At 37.6% G+C, this 23693-nt stretch overlaps 1 protein-coding gene across 1 annotated transcript in view; it reads left to right on the forward strand.

Moving 5' to 3' along the window:
- Window positions 1–23693, forward strand: part of LOC135072846 (titin-like) — a 64473-nt gene that overhangs the window by 10129 nt on the left and 30651 nt on the right. Inside the window, exons 2-7 of the mRNA XM_063966887.1 lie at window positions 1972–2082; window positions 4313–4495; window positions 4690–14397; window positions 14595–14795; window positions 16110–16288; window positions 17107–17233. Of these exons, the coding sequence (XP_063822957.1) occupies window positions 1972–2082; window positions 4313–4495; window positions 4690–14397; window positions 14595–14795; window positions 16110–16288; window positions 17107–17233 (10509 nt within the window). The remainder of the gene's footprint in view (window positions 1–1971; window positions 2083–4312; window positions 4496–4689; window positions 14398–14594; window positions 14796–16109; window positions 16289–17106; window positions 17234–23693) is intronic.

The raw sequence follows: 23693 nt of genomic DNA on the forward strand, positions 1-23693 counted from the left end.
TAGCAACGCCAAATTTGCCGTTCGTCTTGTAGTGCCAATCTTTGGCATGCGATGTAATGTTGGAGTAGGAATTACGCATTTGGATTTATTATTAATCAATTGATGTAGTGTGTTATTAATCTAGTCGTATATCTAGTCAGATCAATATCTTAATTTAAACGATAGATCTTTTCGATTACAACAACAATGTTTCTAGTCTTACAATGGTCTGAATTTTATTTACTGTAACAATAAAATAAATGTTTGTGAAGTTCTTGTTTTATTTAAAGTTTGATTATTTTTAAAGCCCCTTTTTTGTTACAAGGATGCTAAAATTGGTAACTATGAGACGACCGACAAAATATTGATGCTTTTTTTCTAGATTTTATTTGGGCTTAGCAATGAAAATGCAGTACCTATTTACACTACTTCAGATTTCCAATTTATTTGCTCAGGTTAGTTGTGCCTGCATCAAAATTGTAAGATGTTTTTAAATGCCCCTTGTATTCATAGCTAGAAATTTTATTTTGATGTTAAAATATAATGGTCCTGTAGTTGACCCTTGTTCATTCATAATACTTTATGTTAAGCATTACGAAAGTATTTGGTTTTATTTTTTTTACAAAATACATTACACATTTTTAAGAATGTGTTTAACAGTACAATGTTTCAAATTGATAAAACTATTAAAAATAATAAGTTCAACAAAGTAAGCTCTTGATGTTGGCTTATCGATGTTTTATGGATTCAGCCACAAGCTTTTGAACACGCTTAACTTACCAAAGCTAACTTATTAAATATTACGCAAAATTACTTTAGGGGAAGTTAAATTGGCACACCAAAGTTTTTATAACATCGTTCGTTTTATTTACTTAGGTTTTCAACTAAAATAATTTTGTGTTATAAATTGTTCAATTTTAATTTTTTGGCACATTGCCAGCACGTGCAAGTTTTGTAAAACATCTTTGTAATTGAATTTGTTCATATCAGACTCATTTTCAACCGACTTCAAAAAAGGAGGAGGTTCTCAATTCGACCCGTATGTTTTTTTTTTTTTCTATGTTTGTTACGCGATAACTCCGCCAATTATGAACCGATTTGAACAAATCTTTTTTCGGCGTATAGGTAATACCTCAAGGGTGGTCCCATTTAAATTTAATAATAGAAAAAACAACCCCCAAGGGTGGAAAATTGGGGATGAACTTTTTTATACGCAATATCTCCGCCGATTATAAATCAATTTGAACGATTATTTTTTTGTTGAATAGGTATTATCAAAAGGATGGTTTCATGCGAATTTGAAGAAAATATTTCACCCCCAAGGGTGGAAAATTGGGGATGAACTTTTTTATACGCAATATTTTTAATTTTTAGTTTTTTTTTGTGTTCACGCATTTGAAGTCGGTTTTATTTTTAAAAAAAGTTAATTATTAATATTGCCAAAATGATGAGATCACTTTGGATTTCATTTATGTTATCTTTCAATTTGAATCAGCACAAGCCGCTTTCAAATCTTCTGCTTTAAATATTTATAATAATCAATTCAGATTGTGCAAAATATCACAGAGACTGTTCAAAATTAATCCTTACTTTGTTGAACTTAGAATTTGGAATCTGCCACCAAATACTAATCTACCTGCAGGAATGCGTAGCACCATTACAATGTGTTGTATGATTATTCAGAGAAGCCCTTTTACGTTTGATCGAATGATTCCTGCTACAATGTAATTTTGCGCATGTCATGCTAAGACAGAAGTTTTAACTAATAAGTTTGTGAATTTATGTTGTCATTGTGTAGCTAACAGAGTCCTTATTGGAATGCTAGCGTGTTCTGCCAGAATGTTTTCCCTTTTTGAACCATCATCGTCAACGTGGAACATGAATGCTTTAGATTCATTTACATTTCTGAAATCATTTTTTTTATCATCTGCAAGCTTCTTGTTCCGCGTTGCATCTTTTTTTTTGTTTACTAATCTCGGCGTGTGTTCTCAGGATGACTTGTCTAACGATATTGAAAGTCTGCTAGAAGAAGTGAGAAATGTTCAGACACGTCTCTCAGATCTGCCCGATGAAAGCCTACACGCCATGGAGGAGGGTCTCAGGGTGAGTTCCATTGTAAATACACCATTTTACACGGAAATAACAATCCCAAGTCCTACTGACGCTACCGTGAATGTAGTTTCCATTATAAATTTAGACGAGCGCCCGTTTAAGCCGTGGTTATGCGTTCTCGTACTATTCTTGGATACATTCGAACGAGTTGTTTAAATTCAAGCGAGCCAGAAATTTTTCCGAACCTCTGATATTTCGTGAACAAGTTCTCAAAAATTACAAGTAAACAAAACTAGAATTATACATACATCACTCATAAATATAGTTAGTTACGTCATTGCTAATATTTGTCTTTTATAGCTTATGATGGTATAACATCTGTAAATAATTACATGGCCTTGACAGTGAATTTATCCATGACTATCGTTTGTTTGGGCCATCCATGATGTCACCTATGCACATTGTGTTACGAAATGGAGTTAATAATACTCAAGTAGTGTTTGGCATCTCTCAGTAGGGCACTAGCATACGAAACCGGCGGGCAGAGGCTGCGAACGACTCAAGTGACGATCGAACTAGTGGTAGTTTGTTATTGTGTTATAGACATCAATCTCTACATTGTATTCTCTATATTTAGTGATGCATCTGAACATTTGAAAAGTGCAAGTGATTGACATAGTTTTGAACATAGTTGTGGATTATTTGGGATACCCATATTGTAAAAGGTAATCTTTAAGTTTTTAAACAGTATAATTATAAAATCATACGATATACCAATACGTAATTTGAATATTAATTTATTTAATTAAACAATATTATAAATCCTGCGTCTCATAGCATAGATTCCTGTTTAATAATTAAAAGTTTTGTCACATTTATATTAAGGAATGCAATAATAGTATGAACACATAATAGTAAACAAAGACCTTCAATATTCAAATTGTTTTCTAAGTCGACGGCATAAGAGCTGCTCTTAATTTTACTTGAGGTATTATGGCGGTCTGTAATAAAACGTGCTGTAATTTTCAGTTTTACGATGCTATTCGGCACCACTATTCTAAAATACCTACTTAGGTACCTATTTTTATCGACCGGCATGACTCATAGTTATTACAGTTTGATGAAAGTCGCATCACTAATCGAATTAAATTTGCATAAGGTGGCAATTGTATTTTTTTAAGTTATTTAAAAAATTAGTTCGAGTCGAGATGCGACTATTCTAGAAAACAAAATAATTTTCAAAACTTTTGGACTCTACCGAATATTAATTTTGTGTCAATTCAATATTTGCATTTGAAGCTAGTATTGTATTATGTAACATAGAACCTCCTATTTTTTAAATCGGTTGAAAATATAATTTTGATCCAATCTTTTTTTTTTTTTTAAACAAACATTTTAAAATAGCATTCAGTCTGCAGGATTACTAGATTTAAGCCCATGTGCCACATAAATAAGCCCAAGAACACCAACATGCTCCACTCCATCAATGCCGTGAGAAATAAGTGGGTCAAATGTGGACTCGCCTCTGAACACACAAATAGACTGTCCTAGCAAGTTTATAAATTACGTTTCTGAGAACTCGTATAAATATGAATACATATTATGTACAATTTGTACACAATAACAGAACATGATGTCATGGGCGAATAACAAACAGGTAGAGATAAAAAGTTGTATTTACTAGGTTTTATCATTGAAACGGAATTACTCATTTCTTAAATTAGCATTCCTGTACGTGCACTTACGTGTATGATGTACCTATTGAGACTTGGGACGCTTAGGTACAGAAGTGTTATGCCTGTTTTCACCATCAATCCCCAATTTTTAAGTGAACCCTATGGTAACAAATAACAGAAATTTTGTTGTCATAGGGGTCACTTAAAAATTAGGGATTGATTGTGAAAACGGGCATTAGTCTATTAGAAACTGAAATGAGATGAATAAATCTTTCATCCAATGTGTTTCAAACATTTTCGATACTTGCACTTTTAGCATTAAAAGTTCCCACAGTGAGGTAATGGATGTTTTCAAGTTAAAAAAAGACTGGCACTTATATTACACATATTTCCGTATTTATTTTTCAATAAATATGCAATAAGCTGTAAACGCGCGCAAGGGAGATGAGCCAATGCTACTCTCACATTCATTCCCGCATTGTCATCTGTTATACCTAAACTGAAACTGGACAGCGAGCGACTTATTGGCCATAGATTACAAATATTTGACGCCAACAATAAGCTATTTGATTTTTATTTATTGATGATTTTCTTTTGTTTTCCAGGAGGGTATAACAGTTCTAGTCAAGTGTGAGGAAGCGGCCGAGCTCCTGGAGACGAAGATCATGGAGTACCGGCAAGAGCAGGAGGTGCAGGTCTTGCTGAAGGACCTCATCGTGATGAAGGCCAGAATCTCCAAACTATTGGTCCAAGCCCGTCAGGGACTTGACGTCATCAAGGTAAGAAAGGTACTTATTATTTTTTCTTTTTGGTTTGATTTTAATTACTTTCTTTATATTTTCGAGTGATTTTTTTTTTCTATTTTTATAATGTAACTTATTTATTTTTATTCTTATACTGGATGTATACTTACTACATGTTTGTTTTACTCCGTCAAGTAAAAATGATCTACTCTCAACATGTTTTTTACTTAATATTTCAGGACGCCAAAGAAGAAATGGCGCGACAAGCGATTGAGATTGAAGCAAATAAGGAGAAAATTATTAAGTTGGATAATTGGCTTGAATCAATTAATAACGAGCTAAAAGAATCTACTAAGCAATCAGATGTTTTGACTGAAGAGGATATAATTAAGTATATTGAAGTTTATGAGAAATATATCAGAGAATACGAAGAGTATGAGATTATATTGAAATCTATCACTGTGATAAGTAACGATGAATCTAGTCAGTCTCTGAGAGATAAGTTGAATGCGATGCAGAGAGCGTTAGAAGAAACAAAGAATCTAGTCATTGTAGAGATAGAAAGGTTGAGGCATGTACTGGTGCTGATCAGATCTGCACCAGAAATTGCCGAAGATGACATTTCTCAAACGGATAGAACAATTGATTCTACTTCTATGCCCGAAGAAGTTGTTAGTCCAAGGGAAAGTGAACTAGTTAAAGAAAAAGTGAAAACGATTGCTGAAAAAGTTCCATCGGAAGAGAAGACAAAAGTTGAATTAATTGAAGAGATACCTAAGATGACAATAGAAACACAAACAGGAAAAAGTCTTATGTCAGACGCTCCATCGGTGGCAGACAAGTCTATCATTTGCCAGCCCGATCCTATTACAACCCACGATGTTTCAATTACTTGCGAACCACCAAAGGAAATTGAAGTTCAAACAAGTGAGCCCCAATCTCTCGAAAAAGAAGTCCTTGAAAGTATTCAAGTCAGACAAATCATTTCAGACGGTCATGAAACTATAGAAATCGCCAGTAGGCCAGTTATGAGAGAGCAAAAGATGGACGAACAATCCTTGTTTGTTGATGCTAATTACAAAGACAATAACGATCTCAAAGACTCTCAACTTAACATCATCCATAGTCTACCTCAATCATTCGAAACTGTCATGGTAGAACCAGATGAAACAACAACAGAAGTTGTTGTTGACGCTGATGGCACCAAGAGAATTATTGTAAAGAAAATACGAAAAACATTGGTAACAAGACAGCAAACCATTCAAACACGACAACAACAATCCCAAATACTCTCTGGCGAAGGTACTCAGGATATGTTATCGCAAGTGATTTTAACGCAAGACACTGGATCGACATCTAGACAAGACGATGATGGTGTTCAACACATCCAATATCAAACTCACGAAGGTAAGATTATTTCTACTTTACCGGGCGGAGAGGTTACAATCCAAGAGTACACATCGAAACCAGATATCGTAATAAAAATGCAAAAAGACATGAAACCAGAAGAGATTCTTCAGCTTGCTGAAGGTGAAATTCGACCTGACATACAGACATCATCCTCAAGCGTGACTGCTGTTGTGCAGCAGGTTACCAAACGAATTGTGAAAACCCGCCGCCGTATTATACGACGTGTGGTCATAATTGATGGTAAAGAACACGTCACTGAAGAGGTGATAGAAGAACCTGACAATGTTGAGATATTTGAAGAACAAATCCCAAGAGTTTCTATCAATGTAAGAGATATTGGTGGTGTGCAATTTGAAGAAATTGACGACTCGCAGGGCAAGGACGATAAACCGCCTCTAATGCCACCTGATTCAAGAACTGACAGAAAATCGCCAAAAGACGACAAATCAGATGATTCTAAACCAGACGATGACGATCAAAAGGATATTGGTAAACCCGTCGTAACCCAGTATGATGATGCTCCGTCAGATGTACAAAACTTGAAGGATTTTATGGCAGAATTCATCCAGAAAGAAACTGATCATTTGATGGGAACTCATTTGGCGGAGTCAGAAACTAGTGTCCGCAAATCTGTAAGTAGAGAAAGCACACCAGTCATTGTATCAATGTCAGAAAGTCATGAGGGACCCATAATTACGTCCCAGACATTTACATCAGTTTCTCAAACACCACAAGAAACACAAACAATGTACAGTGGAATACACACAGGGCAATATAGTACCACAGAAGTAACATCAAACACTGCCACTGTGGTACAGAAGATCACGAGAAAAATTACCAGAATTAAGAAACGAATAATCAAACATATTCAGATAATTGACGGCAAAGAACATGTCACAGAAGAAGTGATTGAAGAACCTGAAGATGTTGAAATAATTGAAGAAGAACCCAATGTCATTCATAACGTGCAATCTCAAGGTGTCCGGACTAAACGGATTAAGATCATTCGACAAGTTCAGATCATTGATGGCAAGGAACACGTCACAGAGCAAGTAGTAGAAGAGCCTGATGACGAATATATTCCGGAATCAACTATGACAGCTGAAATCGATGTTAATATAAGCAAACAGCCTATTACTACTGAAAAGGTAGAAATAAAAGAAATATCTCCTGCAATTGTAAGGCCAGATGACATCTACAAATCAGAAACAAGTTTGAAAGAAGGAATTGTCGAAATTCCGGATGATATCCAACAGGAGCATAACATCGTTTCTGATACATCTGGTTTAACGATTCCAGAAGAATCTCATCCAAGCGGAGAAGTTATCACAACACTGGAGACATCAACCACTCCACAGGTCTCATCTTCTAAGGATAAAGTTTCGGAGTCTATGTTGGGTGCAGAATTCGATATTAAACCTACATCTCCCAAAGATAGTTCACTTATTGACGCTACCAAAAATTTGCTTGGAAGTGAAATTGATCATCATTCTTTAGTGGTAACCCAACATGAAAAAGTAACAAAACCGCAAGATGGATTAACAGCAGAAATATCTAAATTTGAACAACCTGATCATCATTCTTTAGTAGTGACCCAACATGAAAAAGTAACAAAACCGCAAGATGGATTAACAACAGAAATATCTGAACTTGAACAACCTAGTTTCGTTGCAATGTCAGAATTACCAACAGTTGAAACATCAGAAAGCAAAGATTTACAATCAGCACATGATATTAAATCAGTTGAAACTCGAGAGCCACCTGATGATACAAAATCTAAAATTGAAATACTTGATTTAACAGAAAAAACTGACAAACTTATAACAAAATCACTACCTGATGTTAAAAAGCCTGCAAAAATATCAGCAAAACAAGAAGTAAAGGAGCAAGACAAACCTGCAGAAAACGTTGAAACCACAACAGAAATATCGGTTGCTAAGGAATTCACTTTGGAACCACATTCGAGAAAATCTTCTGACGTGCAAGATTTTACAAAAGAATTTTTAGAAAGAGAAAGTCTGCACAGTACTGGTCTTAGAGTTAGTGAACCAACCCAGATACCGACAAAGTCGGACATTGCTTTATCTCCACGAGAACAAAGTCCAAGTGCACCAGAAATCGAGAAAATGACAAAACCTCAAGAGACAGAATCTGTAGATACATTTATCTCTGAAACAACACAGGTTCAGGAGGCACTCGATAAACATCCTAGCGATGTCGCAGAACATGGAGTGGTTTCATTAGTTAAAGAACCTGAAGATGTTAAAAAAGATGCAGTAATCTCACCTACGGAAGACATTCCCACATCAACCACTTTTGTCCTCACTGAAGAGCATGCACTGCTGCAATCGGATTTAACATTGCCACAACAGGCTGAAATAGCTGATACTACACAAAAATTGCTTCTGGAAGAAAGTGTAAAGAAAGAACAATTTGATGAACCAAAAGAAACAGCGACTAAGGAAGTGACTGTGATATCGGAACCACAAAAACCAGATAATGAAGATACAATTAAAATACAAGAAGCAGAAAAGCCAAAAAATATTGAGGGTTCTTCAACTAAAATAGAAATCAAAGAAACCCCAGAAATCACTACACGAGTATCGGCCAAAGAACCTGTAACTCAATTGGGAGTAGAAGTGCAACCGCTTAAAGTTGGCAGTATTGTCACCGAGACGGACGTCTCGTCCGTTCCAGCTATAACAGAAATTTCTTACATACAACAATATGAGCCACAAATTCAAAGCTCTTCAGATAGTGTAGATAAGCTGTTGGCTTCCACACTGCCTCAATCTCAACCAAACGTCAATATAATGCCATCAGATGTATTAGAAAAAGGTCAACCTGAGCAGCAACCTGATCGAAAATATGACATCAATTTGTTACTTGAGTCAGAACGCCATGACACACACTTGCGTGGCCACGACTATAAATCCTCGCGACCAATTGATATTAAAGAAAATGGCAGTGAGCCAGAATTGAAGAAAATTGACCCACAAGAATCTCAAAAAACCGTTGACATATCAACATCCATTATAAAATCAGACTTTTCGACAACGTTAGAGCCCAAAGTTCAAGTAGACGTAACATACGAAGGTTTTGAGCTTCAAGAACCAGTTTTAGTGAAAAAAGACATTGAAGTTATTCTACCAAGCGAGGTTCAAATCACCAAAGAATTTACAGAACCAAAAGTAACAGATATACTAGAAAAAGACCAACCTATAAGTGAAGTTCCTGTTCAAGAACCCTGTATATTACCAAGCGATATTAGCATTCCAAAAGACGATGAGGATTCCAGTGCAAAACAAAAAGTTGAAGATGCAAAACCTGTTTTTAAAGCTACGCCTGAAATAACAACTGTAACTGAAAGAGACATTGAGACAGGTACTGAAACCGAAATCATTGCAGTAGAACCACAGGAGTCTCAACAAACTGTTGATATCAGCACAACTATCACTAAAACCGACTTTACAAAAGCAGTACAACCCAAGGTAAAAGTTGATGTTACGTATGAAAGTCTTGAAACCACTGAGCCTGTTTTGGTTAAAAAGGATATTGAAGTTATACTACCAAGTGAGGTTAAAATAAGAAAGGAGATCAAGGCACCAAGTGTGGTAGAAGTTATTGAAAAAGAACAACCCGTTGTTGAACCTACTCCTGAAGCACCCGTTGCAGTTGAAGCTATAGAGCAAGCTCCATCAACTGCAGAATCTCCCCAGGAATCAATCAAGGAATCCAAGAAAAGTAAAAAGAAAAAGAAACACAAGCGTGGCTCAGGCAGTGACTCAACTGAAACTGAATTACCAACAGAAGCCGATAAGAGCTTAACAGAAACTGAAAGTTCTTCACTAAGCCATTACGTGCAATTACCTTCCTCGCCTAAAGTTGAATCACCAAAACCTACAAAAGACATTTTGGAGCCGTCAGTAGAAGAAATTGTAACAGAAATCGATTCACCATTAGCTGAATCTGAAACTATTGTTGAAGAACAAGGATATGAAGCAGAAGATATGTCTTTAGAACCAGCACCTGTCACCGATAAGAAGAAAAAACATAAAAAACGTAAGCAACAACCGAGTGAAGTCACGACGTATCCAAAACAAAGCACGGCTGAATCAGATCAAACAACTATAACTACACCAATAGAGCTTGGTGAACCGACTGTTGGGAAAAAGAAGGATAAAAAACGTAAGAAAAAGCATTTATCTGGATCAGATTCTGTACCAGAACCTGAAGAGCCCGAAGTTGAACAAAAGCCTGAAACACCAAAGCTCGGCAGTGAGATAGTAGAATCTTCTCCACGAGAAGAATCTTATCATACAATGAGCGAGACATCTGATATCAGTACAGTTAAAATAGTGGAAGAATGTATTCAGAGCAGTCCAGAAACCCTACAAAAAGAAGTGACCACCACTGTTACATACCCCGTACCTGTAGTAGAAGAAGTACTTACTCAAGAATACTCAGTTCAAACATCGCCGGAACTTTCTGTAGACACAACAGTAGAAGAACCGGTTGAAATTGCAAAACCTGAAACCACTGACACTGTGTTGCAGACTTCTCCAACGCCAGTGAGTGAATCTTTGGTACAAACAACACCTATAGAAGACAAAGATGTCCATACACAGACTATTGAAGAAGTTACAGTGGTTGAAAAGGTGCAAATGTCCGATTCAGAAATGCAAACGAGTCGTGTCGAGAGCCCAGAACCTGTCATACAATCTGAAGCTACAACACAAGTTCTCCCTCATGATATCTTTACCCCCGAAGAAAAATTCTCTCAAACTTCATCCCCTCTTGAGGAACGTAAAGAAGAAAGCCCTGAAAAGATTTCAATTGAAACGGAATCTAGGGAAATGCAAACATCACCATTACCTCAAATAGAAAAGGATGAAAAGAGTACGGAAATAACTATTGAAACTACTGAAATGGATATTCAAACAGTGAAACAAGATATCGCTGATCAAGAAACATCTACTACGCCTGTTAAAGAGAAAGAAATGGCAGAAATGAGTATTCAAACTCCAGAAGTTCCTTTAGTCAGTACTTTCACCCAATCTGAAGAATTTGAAACCAAAGTAGAACAAACAGTTGATGAACAAGAACCTAAAGAAGAGATTATTACAATAGACACAAGTCAGCAGACATCTCCTAGAGTTGAGACAGTTGAAGTACCTTCGACTATTGAGCGAGATATGGAAAAACCTGAAATAATAACTACAGAAATTTCACAGCAAACATCCCCGAGGGTCACTGAAGATGTCAGTGCACAGCCATCATTAGAAATGGAAGCACCAGAAGTAATCACTGTAGACAGCACTCAACAAACATCACCGCGCGAACCGTCTGAAGACTCAGCTCCAATAGTGACTTTGGAAGAAAAGAAACCCGACATCGAGACTGTTGACTACGCCCAACAAACTTCACCTAGGATTATTCCCGATGAATCACCTGAACCAAAGACAATAGAAGTGACTGAAATTAAGACCGTTACAATTGACAGCACACAGCAGACTTCTCCGAGGATTGTTGAAGAAGATTCAACATTAGTGCCACCATTAGATCTGACTAAACTAACTATTTCAAGTGTTGACAGCACACAGCAAACGTCACCTAGAGCTGTTCAAGAAGAGTCTATTTTAGTGCCTACATTAGAACATACGAAACTGGACATTGAAACCGTAGACAACACGCAGCAAACTACACCGAGGGTAGAAGAGGAAGCTGTTAAACCGGCTGAAACAAGAAAATCTGAGCTACAGCTTGATCTACAGAGAAGAGAAATCACTACTGTAGATACAATTCAACAAACATCACCGAGAACATTCTCTGAAGATTCCATCTCTACTTCGACAGATGAACCGTATGAAGTTCATTTACGAGCACAGATCTCAATACCACAAGCGACAACTGATTTAATTGAAAGTGAGAGGCAGTTCGATGAAACGCCAAGTCTAAGTGAGAAGCATAAACAAAAGAAACGAAAACATAAGAGAAAGGCGGATTCGACTTATGTCCACTCTCCTGAAAGTCTATCGGATCCTATTAACAGTGAAATGTCGGTGTCTATTACACCCACAAGTGAGGACATATCCAGCAAAGACACTTCATCTATAGATGAAGGCATATCACATTTGAGCAGCCCTATACAAACTATGCCTCAAGACTTTGGCGTTTCTCAACAAAGGCCAACTTACTCTGACGTTGTTCAAAGATCAAAATCTAAATCGCCATCTCCAAGTAAAACTATTGTGTCGCAGAAATCCGAAAAGGCTAGATTACTGGACGCCCTTGAAAAACGCACACACTCAGTTACTGAACCACAAAAGACCACCGCCGATGAATCAATGGTGGTGGCATTGTATGAACCGTCAGTAGAGAAATCGTACGATCTCATTGTTAACAAGGAATTGGACGAGGTCAAGAATGCAGTTAATAGCAATGATCCACGACGAACTGAAAGGAGTATTATTATAGTGATTGAAACTATATCTATCTGGTTGGAAGAAATTCAACTTAAGATCCAGAAAGAAACGAATATCGAAAATAGGCAATCTGAAGAAAGTGAGAGACTTCAAGCATTGAAAAAATATGTTCAGAGCTTAAAAGAAATTATAGAAGTAACAGAAATTAATGAAGAAATCATCACTTTAATTGAAACTTTGACCCTTCAAGTAGACGCTGTTAATAAACTTAACAGCGAAAGTTCTGTGAAAGTAAAGGAAGTTGAGAAGGACTGGCAAAAGTTTTTGGATGAAACTGAAAAATTGAGCCAATCTGTAGAACGCGTGAAAACCAGTCTTGATAAGGTTATCGTATCAGACGCACCAACACAACATAAACTTGACTCATTAGACCAGATTGAGCTAGAAAATATTGATAATTCTGACAGGGTTCAAAAGTTATTCAGAAGATACCGCTCATTTGTAGACGTGAATCCAAAACGAGAATGTCCACCAAAATTATATGCCTGTGATGATGATACTAAACAAATTGACAATGCTCTTAATACTGAAAGAGATAGGTTATTGCAGCTAACATCTTTGGCAGAAGAATACGAACAAACACTACAAGATTTTGGCCAAATTACTGATGTAGCTGAAGCTTTGTTAGATGGTAAAATCATTGTTTCCAACTTAGATCATTTGCATGAAGAAATACAAAAGCATAGAAAGTTCTTCGTCAATCTCAGCCATTGCAGGGCTATTCTTGAATCCTTAGAAGATAACTTAGACAGCGAAACAAGAGCAAAGTATGCGTCGCTCCATAATTCACTACATGATAGAGCAACTGTTATCATCGATAGAGCGGCAAGCAGAGCACAACAAATGACACTAGCTGCTTCTAGATGGACATTACTAGAGCAAGGAATGAAAGAAGAAAAGCAGTGGCTCGTTGTTGCTCAACAAAGAGTACCTGACCTCACTAATGTAACATCCATGGACCATGAACAGTATATCAACTTATATCAGTCAATTAGTTTGGACGTATCTCATCACTATGCAAAGATGTTACGTTTGTTGTCCATAACAGAAGGACTCCAAAATCTGATTGTATGCTCAGGCTTAGAAACCGAATGTTCGGGAGCATTAGATACGTTACTCACACTTCAAGATGACGTCGATTCTAGGCTTACTCGACTAACAGCATTTAAAGAAAATTGGTTAACGTATGACCACCTCATAGACAGAATCGAAAGTTGGATGAAAATAGCAAACAGAGAATTAGAATTTATTTCTCCGGAAAATATTAATACAACAGGCAATTTACGTCGTTTCTGGGAGTTGAAAGCTCAACATGAAGTTCATAATAATTTGAAGAATGAATCTGGCACACAATTTGAAAGAGCATTAGAAATCCTTCCAATTTCTGATGAAATGAGCCAGCGACAATTCTATTCCAAAATCGAAGACAGATGGCGTGACTTAGCAACCAGAATCGGTGATCTACACAATACAGCCATCCAGAATATTTCCGATCGCGACTTATCATCTGGTGAGAAGCTTAACATTCTCGAGGATGAACTGAGAGAGTTGCGATCATCATTGGACAGTCTGAAAGGAGTAATCAAGAGCGAAGACGAATTGAATTTGTACATCGAAAGACTGCAGGTAATGAACGGACGTGTGGACAGGATTTTGGATGAGCTTGGAAGACTGAGTTTGCTGCCGACAGCAGAATCCGATCGCGTGGGTGCTCTAATAACGCAATCAGGAATACTGGCGGATCAGATATCTGAAGAGCTTGAGCGCAGCTTGTTGCTGAAGGAGAAGATTGTGCAAGTGCAGACTGGCATTATGCGATCTCAGAAGAGCCAGCGCCGCGCTCGCCAAACCCTGGAAGAGTGTGAAGCGGCTGAACGACTGGGCAGCGATGTCGTCGAGCGCGCCGCTGAAAACTGCGAAAGGCTTCTGGACGAGCTGTCATCACAGTGGCGCGATATTTTGGCGCTGAGGCAAGCTCTGCACACACTACCAACCAGTCTGAGGGTCTGCGTTTCGCCTACGGGCGTGGAGAGAGACATATCAGCGTTACAGGTAAGAATGCATTTAATTTGCTCAAACAATAAAGTCACTCAGTTGAGAATCATACAAGTTGTTTCAAGCGATTATTCGCAAATCACCTTTTATTTTGGGTAATAATTTTGCTTAATTTAGGACTAGAAGACGTATTGTAAAACGTCCAAATTAATTATTTTTAAAACCTTTAGATTAACCCCATTTATGTACTTCAGGAAACCCACGCGGAGCTAGAAGTGGCGGTGAACGATCTGAACCGCCGTCTGCGGGCCAAGGTGCAGCTGTGGCGGCGCTTCGAGCGGCAGCTGGAGCTGGTGCAAGGCGCCGTACGCGAGGCTGACTACATGGTGGAGCTGCTAACTGTACAGGGGCAGGTGGACTACGACCGCCTGCTCAAGGCTACCGAGAAACTCGAGGTACGATCTTATTTCCAATATGGCTTCATGCTGGTTGCATGTATAGAGTCAATGTCATTTATGTCATATTAAAAGATAATATCAAGTATAGCCTGACCAGGAACATAAAAACCCTGGCATAGAGGCGCGTCAATTGCATTTGATAGTGCAACACTGAGTACAGTCGTACCTGTGTTAAATTAATAGGCTAACTTTATGTATCAGGATTCTGGATTACGGGCTAATTTGATATTTTCATAAATTAACGAAAAAATATTATTATAGGTAACCTGGTTTAAATAAATTAAATGAAACCATCAATCGAGTTAGTAGGATTTATTTTATTATTCGTCAATAATCAAATTCAGAACTTGAATATTCAACTGCAATGTCTGCTCATGAACGCTTCAAACTCGGTACTTCTTTCCCAATTCCATAAAATTCAACACTTAGAAAGTGACAAAAAACTTTAAAATAGGTAGTTGAAACAAACCACAGCTAATTTTCATAGTGGACTGTACTATACGATAAACATGTCAGTCAATTTGACAACCTTTGTCGGAAACATTATTCAATGAAAATATTGTCCGAACCCTTAGTATTTCTCTTCGACAAATACTTTAACACATTGTGAACCACTTTTCTTTCACGACTATAAAAATATTTTAGCAATTTAATTCACAAAATCAATTGCGCACATTTAAAATAAAGTTTGTTTACACTTTGACAGCAATAGACTGACATGCAAGGTGACATATCAATGAAGTTTTCAGTTACTGTTGCCATTAAAAGAAATTAGTACCATTAGTTTTCCGCAACATGGCGAGGGTTTTTATGTTCCTGGTCAGGCTATAGACAAATTATAAATTTATATGATATATTGATTAAAGATAGATGATATCTCCGCGCTCTTCACGAATTTCAGTAAAGATGGCACTTTACCCTTCAGTAGGATGGATCATAAACTGATAATAATGTGGAAGATGGTGTGTGATGTGGTCGCACACGACTGCCTCTTTGGTAGCGCGGCACTGGCCACCAAGAAACCGCGTTCTTTTTTCTCGACGACCAATATCGTTATTCTTTTGTTTTTTTCTCTCGCTCACGGCCCTCTAATTTTCACGACTCAATTGTGTAATTTATAATTTATTGTAACATTTTTTATGGAGTAAAACTTTCTATGAAACACGAAGTAGGTACGCATACACACACATTTTAGACAGGCTCGAGCCACTAGTGTGTCTTAATATCAACGTCATAAATAAGCTGAAATTCCATACAAATTACAAGTTATCAGACATTAGACAATAGATTCATTATCTACTTACCTCACAGACGCTGAGCGAGTCGCTCACACGGCGCAGCGGCGAGCTGGTGGGCGAGCTGCGTGATGCGGCGGCTCCTCTCGAGGCATCAACGGAGCCGAGCGTGGCCGCCGCGCTGCGCCGCGAGCTCGACGACGCCGCTGCTGCCTACCACCACACCTGCGCCAACCTCACGCAGCTGTGCGACAAGTGAGTGCACCTGGAAAGTTCAAGTAGAATAGAATAGTTTTTATTTAAAAGAAAGGTATACAAGCAGGCAGGACATAGGCACATAATGAAAGCGATACACAAATGGACAGATAGCTGCTTGTGCCCCTCTGACAAAAAGGCACCCGCTCAGCTTACATCAAGACCGCGCCAGGGCTTGTGTCGAAACTGATTTTCAGCGGGGGCCCTCTGTTGATGCAAGCTTTCAAGAGGAGAGCGTATCTTTATCTTAAAGGCCGGCAACGCACCTGTAACGCCCCTGGGTCTGCGGGTGTCTATGGGCGACGGTAATCACTTACCATCAGGTGATCCGTCTGCTCGTTTGCCTCCTATCACATAAAAAAAAAAAAAAAAAAAAGGATGTAGCGTGGACCGACGATCTGCTGAAGATCTTCACCAGCTGTCCATACAGCGCAGAACCAGCAGTTGTGGAACGCAATAGAGATCTATCTCTTACACCATAGTAGCACATTTTCAGTGGCCGCGGCATACCGGTAACAATATGGTTAAAAAAAGTAAAAACTCAGTAAAACTCAAATAAGCTGATAATGAGTTTTCTCTACATAACTTTATAACAATCGCACTGATTGGTGCCGCCGCCATGGTGTTCTCAGTCCAGAAATGCACTTCCTCTGGCTAAAATGCTGCCAGGCCTAGTGGTTCCGTTACCGGAGCATGGAACTGCGTAAAAAATTGCAATAAAACTTTCACGCGCCCGGCGCCTAGTAATTTGCTTACAGCAATTGTATTTTTCCTAAACATTTGTACCAGACAGTCCTCTAACCGCCTGTTCCTTCCAGGTACCACAAAGCCGTAGACCTGTGGAAGCGGTACCGTGACGCGGCGGCGGCAGTCAGGGCCTTCGCTGAGTTCCAGGAAGGCCGCCTTCATGCCCTGCGGCCCGACGACGCTCCCGCTACTGCTGAGGTAAGTCAATATACCTTATTGATTTATGCGGTTGCAGACCAAGAGCTAAGCTAACATACCCGATGTAGTTTTCCATAAATTCAAACTATACACGCGTACGCGTACCGGAAAACGCGTGGGACGTCCAACCACAAGGTGGACCGACGACTTGATAAAGGTAGCAGGAAGGCGCTGGATGCAGGCCACTACCAACTGTGCGATGTGGAAGTCATTGGGGGAGGCCTGTGTTCAGCAGTGGACGTCCTGTGGCTGAAATGATGATGATGATGAAACTGTACAAACAATTTCAATAGGTACTATTATGTCAGAGAGAGCAAAGCTAAATTAACTTCTTAGCTCTTGGTCTGTAACCTGCATAAAACTGGAGCCGGTCTTTTGGCTGGAAGGCGGTGGCATGCATGCAGCGCAGGACCGGTGGAAATTCTAACCTATTTATCCAGCAGTAGAGTTAGACATTTTATTGAAGAAGAATAAACGAAGGTACATTTTGAGTCGCTAATTTACGAGTAGGTGTGACCTTTATTTACTTTTGATTGTGTAGAACAGATCCGTTTAGGATTTTTGCTGGTCGGCATGTAATAGACTACGCTGAAAATTATAATAGAGTCAGCCCCCTTAGTCAAAACTCACTTTTTGATCGAATCGAAAATCGAATCCGTCATAACTCCATACAAAAAAGGGGCTTTTCGACCACTTTTCGACTGGTTTGCGATTATAATTTGCACTTTGTCTAGACCCACAGTTTAATTTCACTTGTCACTTTGATACATTATAAAAAGTGTGTCAATATGTCAATCGATTGGCGGTATCAACTAGGCTACCTAAAAGAATGAACTGCACTAAAGAATAAAAGATTAGGTATAAAGAAAACGTTTTTCAGGGAATTTCCAAACTTATTTAAATCCAAAGTTATTTAAATAATTTATGTAAAGCGATTATTTTCCTTCAGCTTTGTCTGTCTGTACCTATTCTACTTAATTTGAAATGTATTGAGCTCTCTTGTCTACCGATAGGGGGTTTAATTTATAAGATAGGTATTGTGGCTATTTACATTAGTGTTATTTTGCAAAATTGCAAATAGGCTACAGTCAGAAAACAAAATTGCATCTTTCATTTTCACGCTGACATAGACAATGGGTAGGTACGTCTTACTTATCAACATTAGCATAATTCTTGTTATTTACTAGCATTATATTGACCTAAGAAGTAAGTGCTAAGCTCTTGAAATGGTCAATTTTCCGACTTCATTTACAAATGTACCTAACCATACCAGTAGCTTATTTTTGAATAGCGGAAATGATACCCACTTGAATGATTCCTCATGAAAATGTGGGCTCTGAAATTAGTGTCAACGATGAATTCTTTATTATTTACTAGCTTTCCGCCAGCGGCTTCGCCCGCGTGGAATTTTGTCTATCACAGAAAAACTTTATCGCGCGCGTCCCTGTTTCAAAAACCGGGATAAAAACTATCCTATGTCCTTTCCCGGGAACTCAAACTATCACTATGCCAAATTTCATCAAAATCGGTTCAGTGGTTTAGGCGTGAAAGCAAGACAGACAGACAGAGATACTTTCGCATTTATAATATTAGTATAGATATTGGAGATATTTTTGGATATGACTGTACAGTAGCCACGATAACTTAACGGGTCTTGCACCAAATTGTTTGCATAACAGTTATTTTACTAGTGCAAAACAGTAAATTTTGGACTACTGGCATTTTACGGCGTTATTCGTATTTTACAAACTGTAAATTATAGCTTAAATTAAAACTTGAACTCAATTATTTTAGGGTTAAATACTTAACGGTACGAAACTACCTACATTACTCGTAAAACAAATTAAATATGTTTGTCGTAAAAGTAAAAAACCTTTCTTACCACTAGAATTTTTATTTTATTAAGGCTGAGTTGCACCACCTAACTTTGACCGTAACTATGTAGATAACCGGTGTTTTTTGTATGGAGTTTGACAGATTTTTGACGTTTGTCAAAGTTAAAGTAAGATGGTGCAACCCAGCCTTAGTCTGCAAAATATTACCAGTGGATATGATATTTTACAAAATAACATCTAATTGGAACCTATTCCAAATAATGGCGTTAAATATCACTATAAAACGGTTAAGGAAACTCAAGGCGAACGATTTGCATCGAGTCGCTTACGTCATCGTCTTTTATACACGAAAACATTAAAATGTTTACTTACCCGCACCTTACTGGGTTTTATAATAGTTTAGCGCCTAAACAGTTAATGCACGTCCACACATTTTCCCTAAGGCTGAAGACACATTAGGGGACTGTTTGAAAACAAAGCTTGATCAATGGATATAATGCCACTAGAAATCTTTCAAAGAACAAACTCGTTTCTGTTACTTATTTACTTCAGTCTGCTATGGGCGGTTTTTAAAGTTCTGTAATGTAGAAACAGAGTGACGTTTTAGGTATGAATGGCAGACTTTTTAAAAGAAGTTATAGAAATCGCATTTCGTCATAATCCTGTCATTTATATCCTGTAGCATAAATAAAGATGCATTTAAGAGTCCGCATGATTATAACTAGGTATATCAAGGCTAACATTCTGCGGTAGTCCAACCATTCAATGTGGACTGTGGACTCACCTTAAGTGCATCGACCGAGTAGCCGAGGTGTGTCACGCTGACTCACACGATCTTATTTGGCAGGTTAAAAATTACTTTGGCGACTGACGAGCATATAAAACATTATAAATTGCAGTAGGTCTAGGTAGGCAATGAAAGTAATGACGCTATAAAAATAGTCCGCGCCAATAGTTTTGTGAAAGCATTATGTTATAATTAACTTTTTAAAAAAATAAAACCGACTTCAAATGCGTGAACACAAAAAAAAACTAAAAATTGAAAATATTGCGTATAAAAAAGTTCATCCCCAATTTTCCACCCTTGGGGGTGAAATATTTTCTTCAAATTCGCATGAAACCACCCTTTTGATAATACCTATTTAACAAAAAAATAATCGTTCAAATTGATTTATAATCGGCGGAGATATTGCGTATAAAAAAGTTCATCCCAAATTTTCCACCCTTGGGGGTTGTTTTTTCTATTATTAAATTTAAATGGGACCACCCTTGAGGTATTACCTATACGCCGAAAAAAGATTTGTTCAAATCGGTTCATAATTGGCGGAGTTATCGCGTAACAAACATAGAAAAAAAAAAAAAAACATACGGGTCGAATTGAGAACCTCCTCCTTTTTTGAAGTCGGTTGAAAATTCGACTCAAAGAGAGATTAAACTCTCTTCACTTTGCAATCAAAAATAGATTAACGCCCGTATTCACAAACATTACTATGAGGTCTCACAGTGCGCTCGGACGCACAGGGTGACACACGAACCAATCACAGAGCTCCATTCAACGCTGTGCGTTCGATTTACTGCTTCACTTAAGCAAGCATCGTTTGTGGATACGGGCGTTACTCATACCACTAAATACATACATAGACAGCTCGGCATATCTTCGGCTTTATTTTTTACATAAATTGCTGGTTTGTAGTAGTCGTGGAGTAAGAGTAGGCACACACCGTTGATTTTTAGTTGGCCGATAGTTGTGCCCGATTTTAATTTGTATGAAGAATCGGCCAAATCGAATCGGCGTAGTGTGCGCACTCCCATACATGCCCATACCGATCAACTGCCCGACTAAACTATCGGCCAACGAAAAATAAACGGTGTGCGCCTACTCTAAAAGTGCAGCACTAACTAGGCAGGCAAAACAGCTGACAAGCATTTTCGTGCCTGAAAAGCATGTTTGCATCTACTCACTTTCTACATACACTGCCACGTTCGTAGCTTGATGGAAATTGCTTGCCAGTATACCTTTAGTAGACGCGGATAGTTGGTAAATATATTTCCAATCTTAGTTCTCGACGATCATAGTTTGCAGTGCATTCGTGCTTGACAAGTAGTTTCGAAAAGCTAGGTTTAAGCAAATAATTAAATGTCTTTCAAGAAAAATCGCGAAAACTACCGAATTACTCGTAGTCCTACCTTTTGCTACGTCGAAATAGCGCAGAAAATCTTAAAATTTATGCTTCAGGTATACTACGTAAATGAAAACAAATAAATAATTTATGTTTGGATTGTCGTCCGTGTTAGTTTAATTTTAATGAGACAGCTATAAATTAACTATAGCAATGATTGCAAATCGTAAACTACCTACCAATTTTGATTGCCACATTTGTCACTATTTCAATAAAGCCTTTCATAAAAATGTTCATATCGCGCTGTTAATAACTTATTATTAAAACGCCAAAATGAAAAAATAATACAAAAAAATATTATCTTCTTATTTATTAACACTAGTGAAATGTCATAAGTCAAGCGTATTCTTCTTAGCGATATCATTTATTTATTATTTAACTAGTGTTATCTTCCAATTAATTCATTGACATAATCTCAATGACTCGGTTGAAATAGCAATTAACTTTACTAGTTCAACTGTGCGAATAAATTATTTTGAACTACCTTAGGTTAAACTTTTGCATCTCAAAAAAAGAGATGTTAATAAGTATAAGATTGAAGAATTGAATAAAGTTAATAATAATAAAAAGTCCAATAAAAAGAGCGAACACAGCACGCGGTCATCACGCAATCACGTTGCCAGACAAATATTCATTATCTTCAGTTTTAGCTCAAAGTTTACCACAATTATTGAGACCTTTAATATCTCTGTCAATATCGGCAGGCAGATATGTTTCTTTCTCTTTGAAATCCTTATATTTCTTCGGTTTTATTTCGTTGCGGATCCTTTCCCTCGGGACTATTTTTGCCTATACGGCCTTATTAATAAAAGTTACACCCTAGTTGAACTCTGGCTTAAATTGTCTGTCATTTATTCCAAGATTCATCCTAGGTGTAACTTTTTATTAATAATGGGGTTAGTGTTTGTGCTACACCTAAGCTAATGTTGCATTAGTCCATACAGACAAGATGAAGATTGTTCTTGCAACTACCTTGGCACCTTGAAGCAACGGTCAAGCGTATGTACTTGCCGAATTAAAACAGCTAACCGAGTGGTAGGTACAATGACCGCGCAGTCACACGCTCTTAACAGTGTTTGCACAATGCCTCTGTTTGGATTTCATTTCTTTAATATCCTTTGGCATTCCGCACTGTGATTGTGGGATTTCCCATAAAAGTTATCCTGAAACTTTTTAATCGAGGCGTATGGATAAAATAAGAAATAAGTACCTTGTTACCAAATGAAGCAATAAACGATTAAGGCCCGGTTTTTTGATTCGTAGTTAAAATAACCAATGGTCAAATTTGACAGATGTCAAATGACAAGTGGTTAAATATCAGAAAAAAAAATGTTTTTCGAACAATGGTTAGCTTGACTTTTAGTACATTTTTAACTATTTGTTTACATTTTGTTAATATTTAACCATTAGTAGCAAAATTTAACAATTAGTTATTTTAACTGAGGCCCAGTTTTTTGATTCATAGTTAAAATAACAAATTGTTAAATTTTGTTAGTTACTAATGGTTAAATATTAACAAAATGTTAACTAATAGTTAAAAAATGTACTAAAAGTCAAGCTAACCATTGTTCGAAAAACATTTTTTTCTGATATTTAACCACTTGTCATTTGACATCTGTCAAATTTGACTATTGGTTATTTTAACTACGAATCAAAAAACTGGGCCTAAGAATCAAAAAACTGGGCCTAAGATACATATTATTAGCGTTTTCAACCGACTTCAAAAAAAGGAGGAGGTTCTCAATTCGACCCGTATGTTTTTTTTTTTTTTTTCTATGTTTGTTACGCGATAACTCCGCCAATTATGAACCGATTTGGACAAATCTTTTTTCGGCGTATAGGTAATACCTCAAGGGTGGTCCCATTTAAATTTAATAATAAAAAAAACAACCCCCAAGGGTGGAAAATTGGGGATGAACTTTTTTATACGCAATATCTCCGCCGATTATGAACCAATTTGAACGATTATTTTTTTGTTGAATAGGTATTATTTGTGTTCACGCATTTGAAGTCGGTTTTATTTTTTTTTAAAAGTTATAGATTAAAATTTCAATCATCATCATCATCATTTCAGCCACAGGACGTCCACTGCTGAACATAGGCCTCCCCCAATGACTTCCACATCGCACGGTTGGTAGCGGCCTGCATCCAGCGCCTTCCCGCTACCTTTATCAGGTCATCGGTCCACCTTGTGGGTGGACGTCCCACATGATGGGGCAGCAAGGTTCTGGAATGGAGGCCACGTACCGGAAAACGCAGCGTGGGACGTCCACCCACAAGGTGGACCGATGAAAATTTCAATATTTAAAGATAAAATATGCAAATTAAATCAATTTAGGCAAATTGAAACTGAACCTTAATAAAATGAAATTTCGCACTGTCATTGTAGAGTCCATTCAAACGAAAAAAATCTACTCTTATGACCCTGACACCATTTTTATTCTA

Source organism: Ostrinia nubilalis, chromosome 6, assembly GCF_963855985.1.
Source record: "Ostrinia nubilalis chromosome 6, ilOstNubi1.1, whole genome shotgun sequence".
Classification (NCBI taxonomy): Eukaryota; Metazoa; Arthropoda; class Insecta; order Lepidoptera; family Crambidae; genus Ostrinia; species Ostrinia nubilalis.